The sequence below is a fragment of the Galeopterus variegatus genome, unplaced genomic scaffold (genome assembly GCF_000696425.1).
Source record: "Galeopterus variegatus unplaced genomic scaffold, G_variegatus-3.0.2 Scaffold3785, whole genome shotgun sequence".
NCBI lineage: Eukaryota > Metazoa > Chordata > Mammalia > Dermoptera > Cynocephalidae > Galeopterus > Galeopterus variegatus.
The window spans coordinates 150,205-172,268 of NW_007729896.1; the positions used below are offsets into that span (position 1 = coordinate 150,205).

Here is a 22,064-nt window from a genome sequence, read left to right on the forward strand (position 1 = left end):
TGGGATCCGAACCCTCGGCGGGAGCGCTGCCGTGCTCCCAAGCGGCGCGTGCTCCCAAGCGGTGCACTCTCCAGTGCGCCACCGGGCTGGCCCTTAAGTTATAATTTTAAATGAGCTTTTTATATGTTAAACAATGTATCTAGTTTCCAGCACTAAACAGAAAAAATTAGATATAAGCAGTTAAATTATATTTGCTCTTGAGGAATACATTGCTATTTCTGCTAAAACAGCAATAATTTTCATAAGATCTGCAAAGACATTCACTGTAGCCTCATAAAATCCACAAAATACTCTTTACTATAACAAAAAACTCTTCCTGGGTTGCTTAGAAATATTTAAGTCTTCTATTCTCAAGGATCTCATAAAGATTCCAATCATTTTATCATGCAGAAAAATTCTCTGCTACATCGAATTGTATTTGAACATGAAAAAAAATTGTCACACAAAGAAATCAATTGTAAACTTTTAGAAAATTAGAAATACACTCAATGTAGGAGCCTCTGATTATTTTCAGCTGCAATTATTGCTTTCCACTGTTATTCTAGACCGATGAAACACACTCAATGTAAAAGCCTCTGATTATTTTCAGCTGCAATTATTGCTGTCCACTGTTATTCTATTCCACTCGCAGAACAACAATGGTTTATTACAGCACAAAAAACAAGCAGAATAACATATACCAATTAAGTCTGGATTGAAAAATCTTGGTTTTCTGGTTAAGTTTGAAGAGATGATTACCATAGGTGAAATTGAAGAATAAAATGCAATTGACACCAAATGAAAAACATATCAGAAAACTGATGTCATCTCCCTCAAAATTATTTCTTCTGCATATTTACAACTAAAAAAGTACCAAATCAAACAACATTTTCATAGAATAAAAAAAGATGACTCTCTTCTAAACAAACTTTTGGAAATATGCTTATAAACATTAATAGTTCTACTCCAATTAATAAAGAATTAAACATAAAAGCCATATGGAGTTGAAATGGTACATTATTTTCAGCAAAGTACTACATCTGATGATCATGTGATAAAAAGCTTAAAGACAACAGTTTTATGGTTAAAAACTCACACAGTATACATTGGGGCTACATAAAGGAGCAAGTTGAAAATGAGTAGGCAATATTTTGTTATATATTAAACATAACCACAGTACTTTATTTTCAGCACTACCATTGAATACCATAGTCTACATTTGAACGATTCAGTGAAAACCAAATCTAATAAACAAAAATTCTACTTGTAAGATTGCTGTTTAAGCAAAGCTAGTCAACTTATAGATATTTGAGAATTTATGAATATTTGAAATTATTTGTTTCTCAATGGCATACTGAAATTACTCAAATTGATACTATTTTAATTCTTTAAAAATATTAATAATACAACTGCACATTATCTGGCTTAATCAATTTCAGAAGAGGAGGGCAAGAAAGACAAGGATATTTAAAGTTAAAAAAGAAATTACATTCTTCAAATATTACGGCAAGAAAGCCATTTAGTTCCCTCTGCCCATTTATTTCCAAACATGCAGTGGAAATGGTTGGTTTTTATCAAAACGGAATTTATACCATAATTATTATAATGTTAGCTGCTTATCAGAAACAACTCATCATCATTGTATAGAAGTTATCTTTCGATTCTAAGCATATAAAAAATCTTGCTAATACTGAAATACTTGCCAATATTGAAATATATACAAACAAATAATAAAAGATCTTCAAAATGAAACAATGGGAGGAGGCTGGCAGTAGATAGGGCTAGGATCTAATAAGAGTACCCATGAATTAATGACTGCTATAGCTGGGTGATGCGTATACATGGAGTTCACTGTACTATACATTTGAGTAGTTTTGAAATTTTGCATAGTAAAAAGTAAAGCAAAAAAATCATATTGAGTCAAGCACTCAATTTTTTAAAGTTAATACCTAACTAAGGCAGTTGTGAATTTGTGGGTTAGAGTTGCTATTAAAATATTAGCATTCAAACCATAAAATTACTTGTAATGTTTAAAGTTCATTTCAGAATAAAGACTATTTACAGATTAGTAAAAATGATTTGTAATTTTGACTTAAAGAATATTAGAGGGCTGGCTGGTTGGCTCAGTTGGTTAGAGCACCACCTTGTAACACCAAGGTCATGGTTCGGATCCCTGCACCGGCTAGCCACACACACACACAAAATAATAATACAAAACTCTTAGGGAAAAAAAAAAAAGAACATTAGATAAATAATACATGTACAATAAATTTATTTGTAGATGTATCTTATAATTAAAATAAGTGAATGATCATACCTGAAGGGAAATCATGGGAATAAAAGGGCTTGAAATTGGACAAAAACTATGAATGTTAACGTTAAGATTAATCAAGAATTTCAATCAAAACATATCTCAGGATAATTAACGTAGCAATTTGAAAAAGACATATCACAAAAGATGGTCCCAAATAAGAGTCTATAGAAACAAAGCTCAAGAGGCATAATGATATGTTTGCCTCAAGTTTAGCCACCTAAAATAATGATAAAAATATCTAAAACTGATTGTGTTAGTAGGAGGGAATAAATCTATCTTGGAATAAATTATACCCTTACTTACTAACGAGATTTTCTAAGTTCTCATATTACAAAATACAGAAATGGTATCTGACGAAGTAGTACTCCATAGCTCTCCAATTTGGTGGAGGTGGAAACGGGAGTGAATGGAGTTGCACAATTTGCATGGGCTTGGACGGTATGATACATAACTCAGAAAAACAATATCTTAGCACCAAACCTAAAGCTATCCTATTGAAAACAGTATCTAATTTGGCCATTTTAAGACTTTAACCAGGACAGTGGTTAGCAGAACAGGTAACACGGAATTATCAACTTTGCTTAGGAGGAAATTAAACAATAAAAAAAAGACTTAAGAATCTACGTGAAAGTTGTTTCAAATAAAGAAAAACACTTCCCTGCACCTTGATTCAAGTGACACTGTATCTCAAGACATGGTTCTAGGTATCTCTCTACCTCACTCTACCATTCAGTGACATGTGACTACAGGTAAATCACAGCTATTTTTGAAACCCATTTTCTCCATCTGTAAAGAGATAGCAACATCTGCCTTTACCCAAAAGACTGCAGGAGCCTTCAGAGAAATAATATAAAGGAAAATATGTTGTGAACCACAGGAAGCTACGTAAATGCTTATCTATTATTATTTACTTACAATATATACTATTGCATAATGTTGCAACTTGGACAATAATGAAGTCCTACAATTCCATTAGAGGTTGGGGAGAGGGGTAGTAAAAGGGAAAGGATATCCCTGAAGGAAGAAATAAAAAGCCCGAAAAGAATTTGACCCAAGCTCAATAATAAGACTTAAGAAACCTTAAGTTTCTCACTTACAAGTTTGCTTACCCAACTTTTACTATTTTAATTCATTAACAAAGGATCTCATAGTGATGGCTGCTACAAAAGACTGAAGCATCCTTACAAAATTTAAGAGGGCAATATAATTTTTTTTTTTTTTGGGTCTTTTTTCGTGTCCGGCAACGGATTGCAACCCTCAGTGTCGCGCCCGCACCGGACAGGGACCGGCAACGGGATCGCAACACTCGGCGCTGCACCCGCACCTCGCTCAGCCAGTGAGCGGGAACCCGTCTGTATGTGGGATCCGAACCCCCGGAGGGAGCACCGCCGCGCTTCCCAAGCGGCGCACTGCAGCAGTGCGCCACCAGGCCGGCCCAATATAATATTTTTAAAAATTGTGTTAAAATAGTTTAAGATCCAGTTATTTATAAATAGGTCAAAATCAACAAGTTAAAAAATGCTCTTTTACAATGTGCACTATAATTCTCCATTTCAGCATTATCAAAGTTTCATTACATTATCTGTTTAATGTCTCTATCTCCCTACTAAATTATAACTAAGTGTTTTTCAAATGAAGAACTCACAAACCCCAGAGAATACATCTTGGATTCTAATTTGAGACATAGAGCATTAGAAGTTAAATGCTATTGCTGAGGTGATCACTGTAGGTTAAAGTGATTGTAAAAGCAAATGGGGTGGATTCTGGGAAGACGGAAGCATAGGACACACCACAAATCTGTCTCTCCACCTAAACAACAACTGCAGTGGCAGAATATGCCTGATGTAAATACGTTGGAGCACGAGTCTAACTGAAGGCTTGCAACTTACAGGTGAAGGCTCCGATGGCAAATTGCAATTAATTTTGGTTACTTTCAACTTCAGCACAGTAGCATTCATCCCCCATTCCTCAGTACGGTGGCAGACAGCTGTGCAGTGTTCCTGGAGCAGCTTACACACAGCCTGCAGAAGTCAGGGTGGGCAAAAAAAGATCCTGTCCTCCAAATAGTGGAGATCTTATGATCACAGAGGTGTAGACACAAAAGTGGTGGTCATTGCTACTGCAAGTCCTCCTACTGTTGCAAACCCCCAAAGTGACTTCCATGGGATTTAAAGGGCCAGTCTTCCTGTCTTCCAGTTCATGTTTCTCTTTTTTCCTTTTTGGAAGCCAGACATTGAAAACTAGGATGTTAAAAAGCAACTGTATATATGAGAGGTATCAGAAAGTCACTGAACATGCCCAAGAGAAGGTGCAGGCTCAGAAAATAACTAAGGCTGATCCTTGGCATCCTACAACAATCAGAGAAACAAAGCAATAACAACAACAAAAAAACCCTGGAGAAGAGCGAGAATCTGATTTCTGGAGTTAACACATTACTAGATTTAAATATGTAGTTTTCAAGAAAAAGAAATCATAAGGCATACAAAGAAACAACAATGTCTAACAAATTCAAAGGTAAAAATAAACAGAAACTGTCCCTAAAAAAACCTAATGGCAGATCTAGTAAACAAAGGCTTTAAAATGACTGTCTTAAAGATATTGAAAGAACTAAAAGACAGAGACAAAGTCAAGAATATGATTAATGAACAAAATGGAAATATCAATAAAGAGATGGAAAATCTAAAAAGAAACGAGCTGAAAGTACTATAACTGAAATGAAAAACCCACTGGAGGTATTCAAAGGCATATTTGAGCAGCTAAAGATAGAATCAGTGAATTTAAAGATAGGACAATAGAAATTATTGAGTCTGAGGAACAGAACGGACAGAGATTAAAGAAATGTGAACAGAGCCTAAAGAATCTGTGGGATATCATCAAGAAAACTGACTTACACATTATGGCAATCCCATAGATAGAAGTCAGAGAAAGGAGCAGACAGACTATTTGAAGAAATGATGGCCAAAACTTCCCCAAAGTGTTGAAAGACATGAATATAAACATCCAGAAGCTCAACAAATTCCAAGTAAGACAAAGTCAAAGAGATCCACACAGAGACACATTATATAAAACTGTCAAAGGTCAAAAACAAACTGATTTTTGAAAGCAGCAGAAGTGCCTTGTCACATACGGGAGATCCTCAATAAGATTATCCACAGATTTCTCATCAGAAACTTTGGAAGCCAGAATGCAATAAGAGAATATATTCAAAGTGCTGAAAGAAAAAAACCTGTCAACTAAGAATCCTATATCTGGCAAAATACTCCCTCAAAAATGAGGGAGAAATTAAGGTATTCCTTGAGGAACAAAAACCGAAGGAATTCATTACTACTAGCTCTGCCCTAAAAGAAATGCTAACAGTAGTTCTGCAGGTTGACGTGAAAGAACAGTAGACAGTAACTTGAAGCCATATGAAGAAATAAAGATATCAGTATAGGTAGTTACATGGGTAATTATAAAAGTGAGTAGTACTGTAATAATCATGTGTAAATCCAACTTTGGTTTTCTACATGATTTAAGGAACTAATACACTTAAAAAAATTATTTAAAAAGTTTAACTTAAGGCTACATCTGAACCAAAAGTTAATACTAGTAACTAATTCAAGTTGATATTGGTAAATAACTAAAATCAATTATTAGTTTAACTTTGGTTTGGTACTCCATATTTCGTCTTCTACATAATTTAAGAGATTCATGTGTTAAAAAATTATTAGTTTCTATTTTTTGACACACAGTATAGAAAGATGTAATTTTGTGATGTCAACAACTGAAAGGGGTGGGAACAGAGCTGTTAAAGGAGTACAGAATTGTATATTATTGTAGTTGAGCTTGTATAAATTCAGATTAGGAACATTTAGGATGTTAATTGTAATCCCACAGTAACCACAGAGAAAACAGCTAAAGAACAGACATGAAAGAAATGAGAAAGGAAGTTAAATGTTTCACTAAATAAATAAATAAATAAATAAAATAAACACCAAAGACAGTAATGCAGGAAATGAGAAACATAAAAGCTATAAGGAATATAGAAAACAAATAGCAAAATCAAAAAAGTCCTTCATTATCATTAATTACTTTAAATGAAAATGAATTAAACTTTTCAATCAAAAGACAGACATTGACAAAATGAATTTTTTTTTAATTTTAATTTTTATTGAATCAAAATTGATTATACATATTTTTGGGTTTCAACGTTGAGATATGTTGATCAAATCAATATTACTAGCAGATATATTGTTACAAATTGTAATTATTCTTTATGACCCTTGTCCGATCCCTCCTCATCCCTCCTTCTCTCCCCTTCCCCCCTCTAATTACCCTAGATTTCTTCTCTTCCTCTGAAATAATGGTTACTCTGTTGATTTGCTGCCCAAATGATCTGTCCAATGCTGAGAGGCATGACCAGGTCCCCCAATACTATCATAGAGCAGATGTCTCTTCCGTCACTATGAAATGGGCTCTGTGGAGATAGACATTCTCCTCCTTTATCTCTGCTGGTGACTCTCCTTGTGTCAACTCACTCCAGCGGCTGGTGGACCATCTGCATGGTGGTTGTGGCATCTAACCACCTTCGCAACAGCCATGGTTATTGTGGTAGCTATGGTGGGCCACCCAAATGGAGGAGATGTTTTTGGCCTGCTCTGTGGTGGTGGCAGTGTGCGTGGTTGTGGAGAGTCATCTGATCCCCAGTTCCATGCCCTGGGTTGCCGAGTGGGTCCCAAGGTACTGGCACAGTGTGCCTGGTTGTGGGAGGGGGGTCCAGTCCCCTCTCCATACCCCAGGTCTCCAGGTGGGCCCCAAGGCGCTGACATGGGGTGCCTGGTTGTGGGAGGGGGGCTCTGGTCCCAGGCTCTGTATCCCCAGTGGGCCCTGAGGTGCTGGCACAGGGTGCCTGGTTGTGGGAAGGGAGTCTGGTCCCCTTCTCCATGCCTTCAGTCCACGGGCAGACCTGAGGCACTGGTGCAGTGTGCCTGGTGGTAGGAGAGGGATCTGGTCCCCTTTTCCATGCCCCGGATCCCAGGGCAGGCCCTGAGGTGCTGGCAAGGGGTGCTGGTCGTGGGAGGGGGCTTCAGTCTCCAGCTCCATATCCCAGGTCTCCTTGTGGGCCTCAGGGCACTGGCGCAGGGTGTCTGGTTGTGGGAGGGGGTCTGGTCCCCTTCTCCATGCCCCAGGTCCCAGGGCAGGCCCTGAGGTGCTGGCATGGGGTGCCTGGTTGTGGGAGGGGAGCCTGATCCCCTTCTCCATGTCCTGGGTCCCAGTGCCGGCCCCAAGGCACTGGCGCGGTGTACCTAGTTGTGGGAGGGGGTCCAGTCCCCTTCTCCATACCCCAGGTCCCTCGGCAAGCCCTGAGGTACTGACGTGGTGTGCCTGGTTGTGGGAGGGGGGTCTGGCCCTCAGCCTCATACCCCGGGACCCCTTGTGGACCCCAGGGAGCTGGCACGGGGTGCCTGGTTGTGGAAGGGGGTTCCGGACTCCAGCTCCATACCCCAGGTCCCCGGGCTGGCCCAGAGGTGCTGGCGTAGGATGCCTGGTTGTGGGAGGTGGGTCTGGTCCCCTTTTCTGGGTCCCAGCGCAGGTCCCAAGGCATTGGCGTGCTGTGCCTGGTTGTGGGTGGGTGGGGGGTCCAATCCCCTTCTCCTTCCCTGGGTCCCTGAGCAGGCCCTGAAGCACTGGCGCAGGGTGCCTGTTTATGGCAGGGGGGTCCAGTCCCCTTCTCCATGTCCTGGGTCCCAGGGCAGGCCCCAAGGCACTAGCATGGTGTGCCTGGTTGTGGGAGGGTGGTTCGGTCCCCTTTTCCATGCCCCAGGTCCCTGGGCGGACCCCGAGGCGCTGGCATGGTGTGCCTGCTTGTGGGCAGGGGGGTCTGGTCCCCACCTCCTTACCCCAGGTCCCTAGATGGGCCTCAAGGAGCTGGTGCTGTGTGTCTGGTTGTGGGAGGGGCGTCTGGTCCCCTTCTCCATGCCTTGGGACCCCAGGTAGGGCCCTGAGGCACTGTCACAGCATGCCTGGTTGTGGGCGGGGGTCCTGCCCCTGTCTCTATGCCTCATGTCCCCTGCTGGACCCCAAGGTATTCATGGTGTGCCTGGGCCGGAACTAAGTTTTTGTCCTTTTTTGCTTCTAAAACAGGGGAACTTCCTGTGGGAACCAGTATTTATTTTTAGCTGTGTGGTTGAGGTAAATTGCCCTGGTGGCCCCAAGCCATTCGTGGTGTGCCTGGGCCGGAACTAAGTTTTTGTCCTTTGCTTCCCTCTAAAACAGGGGAACTTCCTGTGGGAAGCAGTACTTGAGCTGTGTCACTGAGGTAAACTGCTGCTTCACTGCTGTTTCCCTAGGGAAGACTTTCTGTGCAGCTTAGGGCTTAATGGTTGACCTTATAGGTACCTCTGGCTCTCCAGATACTCGGTGCACCTGGGCTGTGTAGAAACTCTGACCTGGGCCTGAGCTTTTTCATCAAACTGCACCCCATGCAATTCTGCATTCCCGACCACTCTCCTCCCAGTGGTCCTGCGCTGATTGGGGGTGGACCAGCCATCCCTGCTGTGTCCCAGCATTCTCCCAGTGGGCCCATCTCCCCCACCGCCTGTGCTCCAAACACTTCCCATGGGACAGGCCCTGCACCGGTCCCTTGTGATGACTCACCAGCCTCTGAGTGGCTCCCCTGTTTCAGCTGTTCTGGCTCCTCACTCCTGCATGCATCCATGGGAAGCCTGTTAGTGGTCTTGCTGTCCTGGGGGCCACCAAAGTCCTCTCCTCTCCTTCTGCCTCCAAGTAATTCCATCTAAAGGGCACAGCTGCAGCTTCTGCCGGCTCCTGTTCCATGTGTGCCAGCATTAAAGCGGCTGCAGCCCGAAATGCTGAGAGCAGTTTTTTCTTTCTCTCTTCGTGTTTTCTCCTGCCTTCATGAGTTCCATAGGTCTCGTCTCCTCTTCACCTGAGCTCCAGCAGCCCCAGCTTGGCTGATGTTACATTTTTATAGTTGTAAATTTGTTGATTTGTGGGAGAGAGTGATGCTGAGGACTGTCTATTCTGCCATCTTGACTGGAAGTCCCAGCAGAATGAATTTTAAAAATGATCCAACTATTTGCTATCTATAAGTGATTCACTTTGTATCCAGAGACACGAATATGTTAAAAGTGAACGACAGAAAAGAATATTCCATGCAAATATGAGGGAACTTTGGAAAGTTCATGAATAAATTGAATTAAAAGATGATACTCATCTTTCCATGAACTTTTTGAAGACTCCCTCCTAGTAACCAAAAGAGAGCAGGAGTGGATATACTCAAACAGACAAAATAGACTTTAAATCAAAAAACATTACAAGACAAAGAAGGATATTACATATTAATAAAAGGTTTAATACAAAAATATGTAATAAATACAAACCTTTATGCACCTAGTAACAGATCAAAATATAAGTAAAAATTGATAGAATTAAAGGGTGAAATAAACTACAATAATAGTTGGAGACCTCAATACCCCACTCTTCATAATGGATAGTACAGAATAAACCAGTTAGATCTAACAGACATATACGGAACACACTAACAAATGCACATGAAACAACTTCCAAGATAGACCCTAGTTAGCCCACAAATTTAGTCTCAACAGATTTGAAAAGGCAGACATTATACGAAGTATGCTCTGACCACAGCAGAATGAAGTTAGAAATCAATAATAAAAGGAAAATGGGAAAATTCAACAATGAGTAGAAATTAAACAACATACTCTTAAACAACCAATGGATCAAAGAAGAAAACACAAGGGGAATTAGAAAATACTCATGGACGAATGAAAATGAAAACATGACATACCAAAACTTATGAGACACAGTGAAAACACTGCTATGGGAACAATTTATAGCTATAAATGCTCATATTAAAAAGCAAGATTGATCTCAAATCAACAACCTAACACTACAACTTAAGGAACTAGAAAAAGAGAACAAGCTATACCCAAAACTAGCAAAAGGAAGGAAAAATAATTAGAGAAGAGATAAACAAAATACAGAAAAGAAAAGTAACAGAAAAAGTCAAGAAACTGAAAGTTGGTTCCCTTAAAATATCTACAAAATCAACAAATAGCTAAATGGAATTTAAGGAAAGAGAAGATTCAAATTACTAAAATCAGAAATGAAAGTGAGGACACTGCTATCAATTCCAGAGAAATAAAAAAGGATTATGAGAGTGCTTGTGAGCAAGTGTATGCCAATAAACTGTATAATCTAGACAAAATGGAAAATTCCTAAAAATACAAAGTCTATCAAGATTAAACCATGAAGTAAGAGAAACTCTGAATAGACCTACTAGTAAGGAGATTGAATCAGAAATCAAAGATCTCCTAACAAAAAGAAAAGTCCTAAACCTGATGGTTTCACTAGTGAATTCTGTAAAGCATTTAAAGAACTAATACCAGTCCTTCTCAAACTTTTCCAAAAAACTGAAGAGGGAATACTTTTCAAACTCATTTTATGAGGCCAGCATTAACCTGATACCAAAATCAAAGACACTACTAGAAACGAAAACTACAGATCAATACCCCTTATGAACACTGATGCAAAAATTCTCAACAAAATACTAGCACAAACTGAATTCAGCAGGATATTAAAAGGGTTGTACACCATGACCAAGTAGTACTTATTACTGGAATGCAAGAATGGCTAAACATACTTAAACTTGATCAATGTAATATACCATATGAACAGAATAAAGGGAAGAAACCACATTATCATCATTATTGATGCAGAAAAAGCATTTGACAAAACTCAACAAACTAGGTATAGAAGGAAACTACGTCAACATAATAAAAGCCATATGTGAAACACCCACAGTAAACATTCGTACTCAATAGTGAAAGACTTAATGCTTTTCCTGTAAGATTAGAAACAAGGCAAGCATGCCTGCTTTCACCACTTGTATTCAGCATAACATTAGTTGAATAGCTCAAGTTTTAGCCAGAGCAATCAGGTAAGAAAAAAAAAAATTGAAAAACGAGCAAAATTATCTCTGTTCACAGATGACATGATCTTATACTAAAAAACCTTAAAAATTCCACACACAAAAAAACTGTTAGAGTTTTTTTTATATGAGTATAATATATGAATTCAGCAAAGTAGCAGAACACAAAATAAAAACAGAAAAATAGTTGCATTTCTATCAACATTGAACAATCCAGAAAGGGAGTTAAGAAAATAATTCCACTTATGAATAACATCAAAAAGAATAAAATATTTAGGATCAGGGAGGTAAAAGACTTGTACAATAAAACCTACAAACCCTTTTTGAAAGAAATGAAGAAGACATAAACAAATGCTAGGAAATCTATGTTTGTGGATTGGAAGACTTAATATTGTTAAGATATCAACACTACCCAAAGCAATCTACAGATTTAATACAATTCCTATCAAAATCCCAAAGATGTTTTTAAAGAAATAGAAAAACTCATCCTAAAATTCATAAATAATCTGATGGGACCACAAATAGCCAAAACAATCCTGAAAAAGAAGAACAAAGCTGAGGAACTCACACTTCCTAATTTCAAAACTTATTACAAAGTTACAGTAATCAAAACTGCGGTACTGTCATGACAGACATAAACCAACAAAATAGAATACATTCCAGAAATAAACACCATATACAAAAATTAACTTAAAATGGATCTATGCCTTTAATATAAGATTTAAAACTATAAAACTCTTAGAAGAAAACATAGGGTAAAAGGTTTAAGACCCTGGATTTGGCAATATTTCTTAGATAAGACACAAAGGCACAGGCAACAACAAAAAAATAGACAAATTGGACTTTGGGAAAATTAGAAGATATACAAATGGTTAATAAGCAAATGAAAAGATCATTAGGGAAATGCAAATCAAAAGTACAAGGAGATACCACCTCACACCTATTAGGTTGGCTACCAGCAAGAAAATAGGGGCTTGGCTGGTTAGCTTAGTTAGCCAAAAACTCAGTTAGCTCGGTTAGCCAGTAACATTAAGGTCCAGAGTTTGATCCCTGTACTAGCCAACTGTAGGGGAAAAAAAGAAAAAAGAAAAACAAAAAAAATAAGTGTTGGCAAGGATGTGAAGAAACTGGAACGCTTGTGCACTGTTGGTGGGAATGTAAAATAGTACAACTACTGTAGAAAACAGTATGGCAGTTCCTCAAAAAATTAAAAATAGTATTACCATATGATCAAGTAATTCTGCTTCTGGGTACAAACCCCAAGGAATGGAAAGCAGTGTCTCGAAGAGAGATTTTTACACACATGTTCATAGCAGCATTATTCACAATAGCTAAAATGTGGAAGCAATCCAAATGTCCACTGATGGACAAATGAATATTAAAAATATGTTATGTATCTCTGTGTTTATATGAGTATTATTTAGCCTTCCAAAGGAAGGAAATCTGACACATGCTATGACCTGGAAGAACTTTGAGGACATATGCTAAGTGAAATAAGCCAGCCACAAAAAGACAAATATAGTATGATTTCACTTATATGAGGTACTTAATCAAAATCAAAGAGACATACAAGGATATTTCAGAAAGTTCATGGAAAAAGTCATACTATCTCTTAATTCTATTTTTCCACAAACTTTTTGAAGTAACCTTGTAAAGTAGAACAGTGGATGCCAGGGACTGGGGGAGAGGGGAATGGGGAGTTATTGTTTAATGGGTATAGAGTTTCAGTTTTGCAAGATGAAAACAGCTCTGGAGATAGATGATGGCGATGGTTGCACAACGACATGAATGTACTTAATACAACTGAACTGTAAATTTTCAAAATGATTAAAAAAGTAAATTGTTATATAAATTTTACCACAATAATAAAAGTTGATAAAAAAAAAAATGTGAGCTCAATCTTACTGTGAACATGAGTCAAACACAAATTGAAGGATATTAAGTAAATTGTTATATAAATTTTACCACAATAATAAAAGTTGATAAAAAAAAAATGTGAGCTCAATCTTACTGTGAACATGAGTCAAACACAAATTGAAGGATATTCTACTAAGCAGCCTGTTCTCTTTTTGGGTCACTCATGATAGAAGACAGACTGAGAAGCTATTACAGCTTAAAGGATACAATGATATGAAAACCAAATGCAATGTGTGGTCCTGAACTGGTCAAAGGACCTGTTCTTTTTTTTGTTCGTTTGTTTTTGTTTTTATCTATAAAGTACATTATTGGGGCAATTGGTAAAATCTAATTAAGGTCTGTAGATTAAATAATAATATTATATTAATGTTAACTTCCTGATTTAGCCTACCATACTGTGAATATTCTTGCTCTTAGAGAAAAAGCATTTAGCATTAAAAAATATTAATATTTAGGGGTAAAGTGGCATGAGTCTGCAACTTCTAAATGGTTCACAAAAAATTTGTAATAAAAACATATAGAAAGAAAAACGATAAAGTAGATGTGTAAGTAAAACTATTAACAACTGGGGGACCAGGGTAAAAGTACATGAGACTTTATACTATTCTTACAGCTTTCTGTAGGTCTGAAATGATTTCAAAACAAAAAATAATGCAAAAATAAACAAAGAACCCTCCAAAAAGCAAATAGAATAAGGGTACTGCATTCGGGGGTTAGTGTGCAATTAAAAAAAGTTCATCCAGATAATCCAAAGTATGCTATATATTTAAGAGTACCCATAAGATGAAAATTTGGGTTATACCAATGACCCAATCATTTAAGACCCAACATTCAGATATTCTGTGAAATGTGAAAGGTCCAGAGGCAATAGGATGCTCTACTCTGGACATACCTCTACTGTAATTACTATCATGCCATGTGAGAATTATATGTTAACTTGTATCTTGCACAGATAGTAGGCTCCTAGAATACAGAGACAATGTTATATTCATCTTAGTATCGATATAATCTGAACAATCACAAAAACTGAATGAAAACTAGTGCACTCTAAAATACATGTCTGAATATCAAGAAAGACTTCACACACAAAAAACTAGCTATAAAGCATTTTCAACAGTACCTTAATTACATGATGGCTCTTCAGAATTGACAGAAATAAAAGCTTAAAACATCTAGTTTTAAAGAACAGTACTTATTCTGGGATGAGAATAAACCTTTGAATTTAATAGGCTGGTATCACAGAGATGATGTGGTTACATCCCCCGTAGGAAGAACTAGCATCTGTTACTCACCTACTATGTGCTCAGTTTCTATGTAGAGAAACTGAGGCTCTGAGAAGTTGAGTAATTTCCCCACCATCACACATCTAGAAATGAGTAAGGCCAGAATTGGTGGAGTCTGGTCTGACTATAAAGTCTTTGTGCAACTTTAAGCAGCCATTCAATATATCTTTCTCCGTAACCCTTTGTATAACAAACATGATAATTTCTACTTGTAGAGGGCTTTCATAAGGTTCAAATGATATGATCAATATAAAAGAATTCTGAAAAGTACAATAGTGTTCTTCAAATAATGAAATACAATATACTTTTTCCAAAAAAATTATCATTTATCTATCTTTCTAATTTGCCTGACCCTCAAACTCACTTTGAAGTAGTCAGTGTGGTGTTGCCCCCATTTTAACAGATGAAGAGGTATAAAACTCAGTGATGGTAATAAACTTGTTTGAGTGACAAAAATAAGTCTACATTCTAAATCTTGAGTCTTCTGCCTCTATTTTTATTACATTCTGATGCACCTAAATGTACACTAGTGGATCTTTAGAAAAAAAAATTATATGCATTTACAATGTTAAAATTTGGCTATATGTTTTTTAAGTATGGATTTCAAAATTTACTTGGAAACTAACATTTTAATCAGTTGTATTAATTTTATAAGGTACTTGTTATACTGGATTAATTAGGAACAGTCTTACTTATTCTAGCATAGCCATCAGCTTCTCACATAATACAACATAAATTGTTAAACTATTTTCCATGGACTAGTACAGTGAGTCTAGGCAGAATAAATAGGCTTTTTTTTTTTCTGTGTACATATCCTCACTTTTTAAAAAAAAATTTGCACCTTAGTTTACTGTCCCAAAGAAATATGAGATAATACTAATAACAAGAATAGCCAAGATTATGTGCCAGCTGCTGTGTCATGTACTTCACATGCATTAATTATCCTCTCACTCACTGTAAAACACCTCAAGTTAGTATTATTATCATCTTCAGTGTTATAGATGAGTAAACAGAAGCTCAGTGCGGTTAAGTAAACTGCTCAAAGTTACATAGCTAGTAAATGGTAGGAATGAAGTTTCAATCCAGGTCTGACTCTAAAATCTATATTTTTAACTACATGGCTATATGATGTCTCAAAAATTTCCAAGTGTAGTGGAATGCTAAGTTAGGGACACTTGGAGTAAACAAATGAGAATTCTGAACTGGAAAGAACAAGTTCATAATTGAACATAAGAACAGAGGTAAAAATTTCACAGGATTCTAGAAAACTATTTTAATCAAAAAGTTGAACTGAAATGATGAGAGTAAAATAAATTTTCAAATCTCATTTCAAAAAATATACTAATAGGTAAAAATTTCACAGGATTCTAGAAAACTATTTTAATCAAGTTGAACTGAAATGATGAGAGTAAAATAAATTTTCAAATCTCATTTCAAAAAATATACTAATAAACCTTATATACTTGGAAAGGCATTACATTATTACGACGTTACAATAACCCTCAGGCTGCTCACTCAGAATTATAGTTTATTTATAAACTCAGTTTCTTCTCTGCAATACAGAGACAGTATTCATCTGGATTTATCTATTCAGTTGTCGGTGGCTTTATAATGATAATTTTTAATAATTTTCATAAAAAGTCAAAGATTATACAGAAGTAGTAATATCATTATAATTATAATTCAGTTTTATAAGTACAGTAAGACTAAAATCTTATTTTAATATTGTCATTTCTCCTTTACTATTTTGTATGTTCCTATTGATTTTCACTTTTTAGGAGAGGGGAAGGGCACTGAGATGTGAGTAACCACAGTTGATATATCATTTTTTCCCCAATGGGGATTACTTTGAAACTGTGCTTACACAGTAACAATACTATGCTTACCTAAATTTTATGCTAAAAAACTGTAACAGCAAAATAGCTATATTATTATTAATAAAATATCTATACCCATATTATTAATAATATAATAAATATAATTTATTTACACTTTAAATGAAATTGAGGTCTTTCATACCAAAGATTCTTATTATACTTAATAATATCACCATTAATTTGACTTTGGATAACTCTATGGGAAGGGCACTTAATGTCTTGATAAGCCAACTCTTTGAACTCCTAAAGTTCTGGAAACTAAAAATGATCAGATCCTCTGACATTTGGCTATTATTTTATTTTATTTTTTAACTGCTATATATAACTTTTAAAAAATTACAGAAAAGCTGCCAAGATAGCACAAAGAGTTCCCATATGCTCTGGATACATCAGCTATTATTTTAAACTAATAAATGTGAAGTATGTTATCTAACCAAATGATGGAGAACGAATCTTTCTAAAGAAGATAAATACCGAGAAACAAAGGGCAATATAAAATGATATATCCAGTACAAGATCAGGAGTAAATGATTTTTATTATCTACAGAAAATAAAATTTTCTAAAGCAAATATATTTACAGACTGCTTTTAACAGATTTAAAAGTACAAAAGGCATGATAACAAATCGAAGGAAGTTCAATATTATGAAGATAAGTTTAGAATGTGTCCTATTTCACAGACACCCTAATAAAAGGGCAAATGTAGAACCCATTTTATATTAAATCCCAAATATTTAATTCCCTAAAAATAACAATTGAAGCTCAAAGTAAATTAATAAATCTAACAAAAAATAGTTAAAACAGTTGTAAAAGAACACAAATAAAACATTAAAAGTAAATTAAATTTTTATAAAGAAAAAAGAAACTAATAAAAACCTGTGGTACGGTGGGTGGGATGACAGTATTCTCAGCAGGGACTGGCAGGACAGGGATCACAGGGACAGTGGGAGAAGAGGGAGGAACAGCTTCTGTTGGCTAAAAATCATTAATGACAAAAAATCAGGAAAAACACCAAAATAAAGGGGAAACACATAACAGAAAATTGTGCCATAAAGATAAATTACAGTTTTCATAAATAACAAATAGGTAAAATATTAATATATTACTTTAAAAAATGAAAAAATGCTCTCTAGAAATTACTTTAAAAATAATTATACCACCAATAATAATTATAATGACTGTAGTTAAAATGAGTAGCTACTCATTAGATGTTTAAATGAAAATAACAAAAGATAATTACTTAATACAACTTATCTAGGAGATAAGACACTTGCTTTATAGACAGACTGCAAAATATTTTTCTAGCATTCAGAATATATATATTTGGCTGCTTTTCTCTTTGCATTCAAAGAACCAAAAGTAATTTTATTAGCCCATCAGGCAGACAATGAGTGTTTATAAATTCACAGACAAAAGATTACAAAGGACTTCAAAATTAAATTTATATCACTTAAAATAATCTGTGCTATTAACCTCTACAAATCAAGAATAGTAATAACCTGCCTCAACCTGCCTGTACAATTATTAATTCAATTAACATTAATTGTCTATTATGTGCCAGATATATTCTGGCAAAAATGAAGAAGGAAAAAAAAAAAAAAAAAAGGTAGAGAGAACCCTAGTGATAAAACTCAAAAAAGTTAAAAAAATTATGTTTAATTACTCTATTTGGCTTGATTTGATTATTTTTAAAAAGATGTAACTGGAACACAGGAACAGTGCTTTATAAGAAGATCCAATCTCTATAAGCTAAACTAATTCATAAAATAAAAGAAAAACACTAAACTCAAGTAGATAAGAGAGCATTGTGCATTAACAGAGACTTAAAACAGGAAAAACAACTTGCTAAACTTGAAACTATGTTTAGCCTCACCAATAAATAAATACAAAATAAAATTACAATGATGAACTTTTTACCTATCAAATTAATCGATTTATTAAAAATCAAGTCGATGATGCTGAAACTGGATATCCACATGAAAAACATTCCTACATCACATCATATACAAAAATTAACTCAGAATGGACCAATAACCTAAATATAAGGTCTAAAACCATAAAACTCCTAGAAGAAAACAGAGTTAAATCTTCATGACCTTCAATTTGGCAATGGATTCTTAGATATGTCACCAAAAGTGTAAGTGCCAAAAGAAAAAACCCCAGACTTCATCAGAATTAAAACATTTTGTGCACAAGAGGGCATTATCAACAAAGTGAAAAGACAACCTACAGAATGGGAGAAAATACTTGCAAATCATACATGTAGTAAGGGCTTAATATCTTTATATATATTAAAGCCTTGTATCTATACATATTAAAGCTTTATATCTATACATATTAAAGCCTTATGTCTATACATATTAAGCCTTATATTACCCCTACAACTCAACAACAAAAAGACAACCCAATTAAAAAAAAAATTGTGTGATGGAATTGAGTAGACATTTCTGCAAAGATCCACAAATAGCCAATAACCACATGAAAAGATGCTCAACATCATTAGTCACTAGGAAAATACAAATCAAAGCTGTAATGAGGTATCACTTCACATCTACCAGGATTATATTAAAACAAAACAACAAAGTTACAAGTGGTACCAAGGAAGTGGAGAAACTGGAACCCTCATATGCTAATGGAATGGAAAATGGTGAAGCCTATGGAGAAAGCAGTTTGGTAGTTCCTCAAAAACCTAACCACAGAATTACCATATGACCCAGCAATTTTACTGCTAGTATTTACCCCAAAGAACTGAAAACCAGGATTCAGATACCTGCATGTCAATGTTCAATGCAGTATTCACAATAACCAAAAGCTGAAAACAAACCAAGTGTCTACCAGCAGATGAATGGATAAACAAAATGTGGCATATACATACATGGATATTATTTAGCCTTAAAAAGGAATTAAATTCTTTTTTTCCCCTCCCACATGACAGGCGGGGATACTCACCACTATACCAATGAAGAAGGAATAAAATTCTGATAAATGCTAGAAGATGGATGAACCTTGAAAGCATTATGCTAAGTGAAATCAGTCAGACACAAAGGACAAATACTGTATGATTCCACTTAAATGGTAAGTAAGTTTTGGTAGATATATTTTACAATAAAAAATTTCCAAAAAACCTTTTAAATGCATAGAAATAGCTTTTACACTGCTGCTGGATATATAATTTCATACAAAATTTAAGAAAAGCAGTTTGGCAGTAAATATCTAGAGCCTTAAAAATATCTAAACTCTTTGACTTAGTAATTCTGGAAATCTACCCTAAGGGAATAATTTAAAAAGCAAATGTTCTAATACTCTTAAGGTATTCTCTTGAGCACTGTTTATATTTGGGGAATTGGGAAATATTCTAAACATCCAAAGGTGTCAGAATGGTTAAGTAAATAATGATAGTTATATAAGATTAAATATAATGCAGCAATTAAAATTACCTATAAGAACAGTTTATAAGTCATATGGGATATTGCTTATGACGTAACATTAAGCAAAAAAAGAAAAGATGAAATAAGTAAAAAAATGGAAAGAAATATTTGGAAGGTTAACCTCTGGGGGCGGGATCAGGAGTGGCTTTCCCCCTCTGCTTCTTCATTTTGCATTTTACTTTCCCCACTGTCAACAATGAATACACAGTGATGTTATAAATGCAGGGGGTAAGGGATTGTAGATCTATTGTGCACATTAAGAAAGAATTATTATGATCTTTTACCATCATATTTTCTAGAAAATAAACAGAAAAAGTACTTCACATTAGTTGTTCTAAGAGATACTACAAATTTCAATGATGTTATAAGAATATTAGAGTTGAAGAAGCTAGGGATCCAGTTCAACCCTTAATTTTACAACTGAAGTTCAGCTTTCAAGAGGTAGGTTGTCTAAACTGCAGGGAATTAAGAAAAAGAATTGATGGACTTCTGTTACCTGGATTTCTTACTCCCTGTAGAAAGAGATTTAAAACCATTGAATCCTGTGTTTTCTCTGGCTCTGTCTGCCTTTTTAATGTTTCAGTCCAAACCAGTTCCCAGTTTTGGATGACGAAAAGTTCTGGAGATGGAGAGTGACTATATTTGCACAACATTGTGAATGTACTTAATGCCACTGAATTGCATGTACATTTAAAATGGTAAATTTTATGTTATGTATACTTTACCACAATTTTTAAAAGCACATTATGAAAAAAGCATCTGTGGGTTTGGCTTGGGACTCAATCACCATTTATATATTGTTTCTATAGAAAACAAATTCTTAATTCCATATTATGAGGTTAAAATTAATAACAAATAGTAACCAATTTTTATTGGAGTATTTATATGACCTTTTAAACATGTTTGAAAACCCATAGGTTCTGACTCCTGATTTAAGAGAAAGTGTGAGAGAAGGGTGGTTTTGAAAGAACTGTTGTTGGATCAACTGAATATACATATGGAAAATCAAAGGAATACTATCCCTACCTTAAGCCATTCATAAAATCAATTGCAGATGGTTTGCTCACATAATTAAGAGAATTAAACAAAATAAGGCTTCTATAAGATAATATGGTGGAATATTGTCATGACCTTAGTGTAGTCAATGACTTGTTGAGCAGGAAAGTGCATATTGCTGAAGACAAAGGAGGGCAAGGACAGCACCTGTGCACAGGGAGTAGAAGTAAGGTGGCAGTCTGGCATAGGGTGCTCGAGACTGAGCAAGGTGAGAAGGGTGTGTCCATATGGGCAGAGCAGTAGCAGCAGGCTGATGTATGTTGTTGGAACCCAAGTGAGACACAGAGTATCTAATGTGTCAGTAGCAGTAATCTGGCACAAAATATAGGAGCATCACTAGAGATCCATTGGAGCTTGAGCAGAGTGAATATGGTGTCCAACTAGGGTAGTGATAATGACAGGAGATTTTGATCCAATAAATAAATACATAAAGGATAATGGAAGCAAGATTCCTCATATCAGAAAAGGAAGCTATAAATATGGAAAGGGAGAAAATTAGCATGAAACCTGTCGTGTTAGACTAGAATTGGAGGTATTGGTATGAACACATGGTTTTCAATATATAGACAGACACAGAAATAAATATAGATATAAATGTGTGTGAATGTACACACACACACACACGCACGTTATTCCCTAGCTCAGCCCACCAAAAGGACCTGGGAACAGTTAACGCCCCAACAGCATGAATATACCTAACATCCAGATCTTGATTTCTAAATACCCATTCTCCAATTAAAAAAACCAAAAAACCAAAGAGGGGTCTTTGGAGAAATGGCTGATTCTAGTGCTAGAGCTCAGCAAGTACAGTATGAACCTAGACATCTTGCTGTGCCAGAAAATAAGGAAAGGATCACATAATTGGGGTGTGACAAAGGACAAAGAAGTCAGCCTGAAGGGTGGCACTGGCCAGACTGGGAATAATCTGAGACTCAAAATAAATACTTGTAATGATAACAACGATGTAAAACCCACTGTATAAAACAAGAATCTAAGAGTCCACACTGATATAAATAAATATATGAATAAACAAATGGAGAGAAGAGAAAGCATTTCTTTAGAGCAGAATGCCAAATAAAAAATGTAGAAGGAATGACAGAATTACAAAATCATCATTTGGCAACCATCACAGTAATAATTCCTTCAAGAAACATCAATGGATGTTAAAACTTCTTGTTGCCACTAAGTGAAACTTCCATTCCAGTACATGAATGTTTGAATGGTACACACACACACACACACACACACACACACACAC

The 22,064-nt window shown here is 35.9% G+C and overlaps 1 protein-coding gene across 1 annotated transcript in view; it reads right to left on the minus strand.

The window, feature by feature from the left end:
- Positions 1-22,064, minus strand: part of LOC103601545 (disks large homolog 1-like) — a 164,953-nt gene that overhangs the window by 126,640 nt on the left and 16,249 nt on the right. Inside the window, exon 2 of the mRNA XM_008585979.1 lies at positions 17,199-17,297. Within this exon, the coding sequence (XP_008584201.1) occupies positions 17,199-17,297 (99 nt within the window). The remainder of the gene's footprint in view (positions 1-17,198; positions 17,298-22,064) is intronic.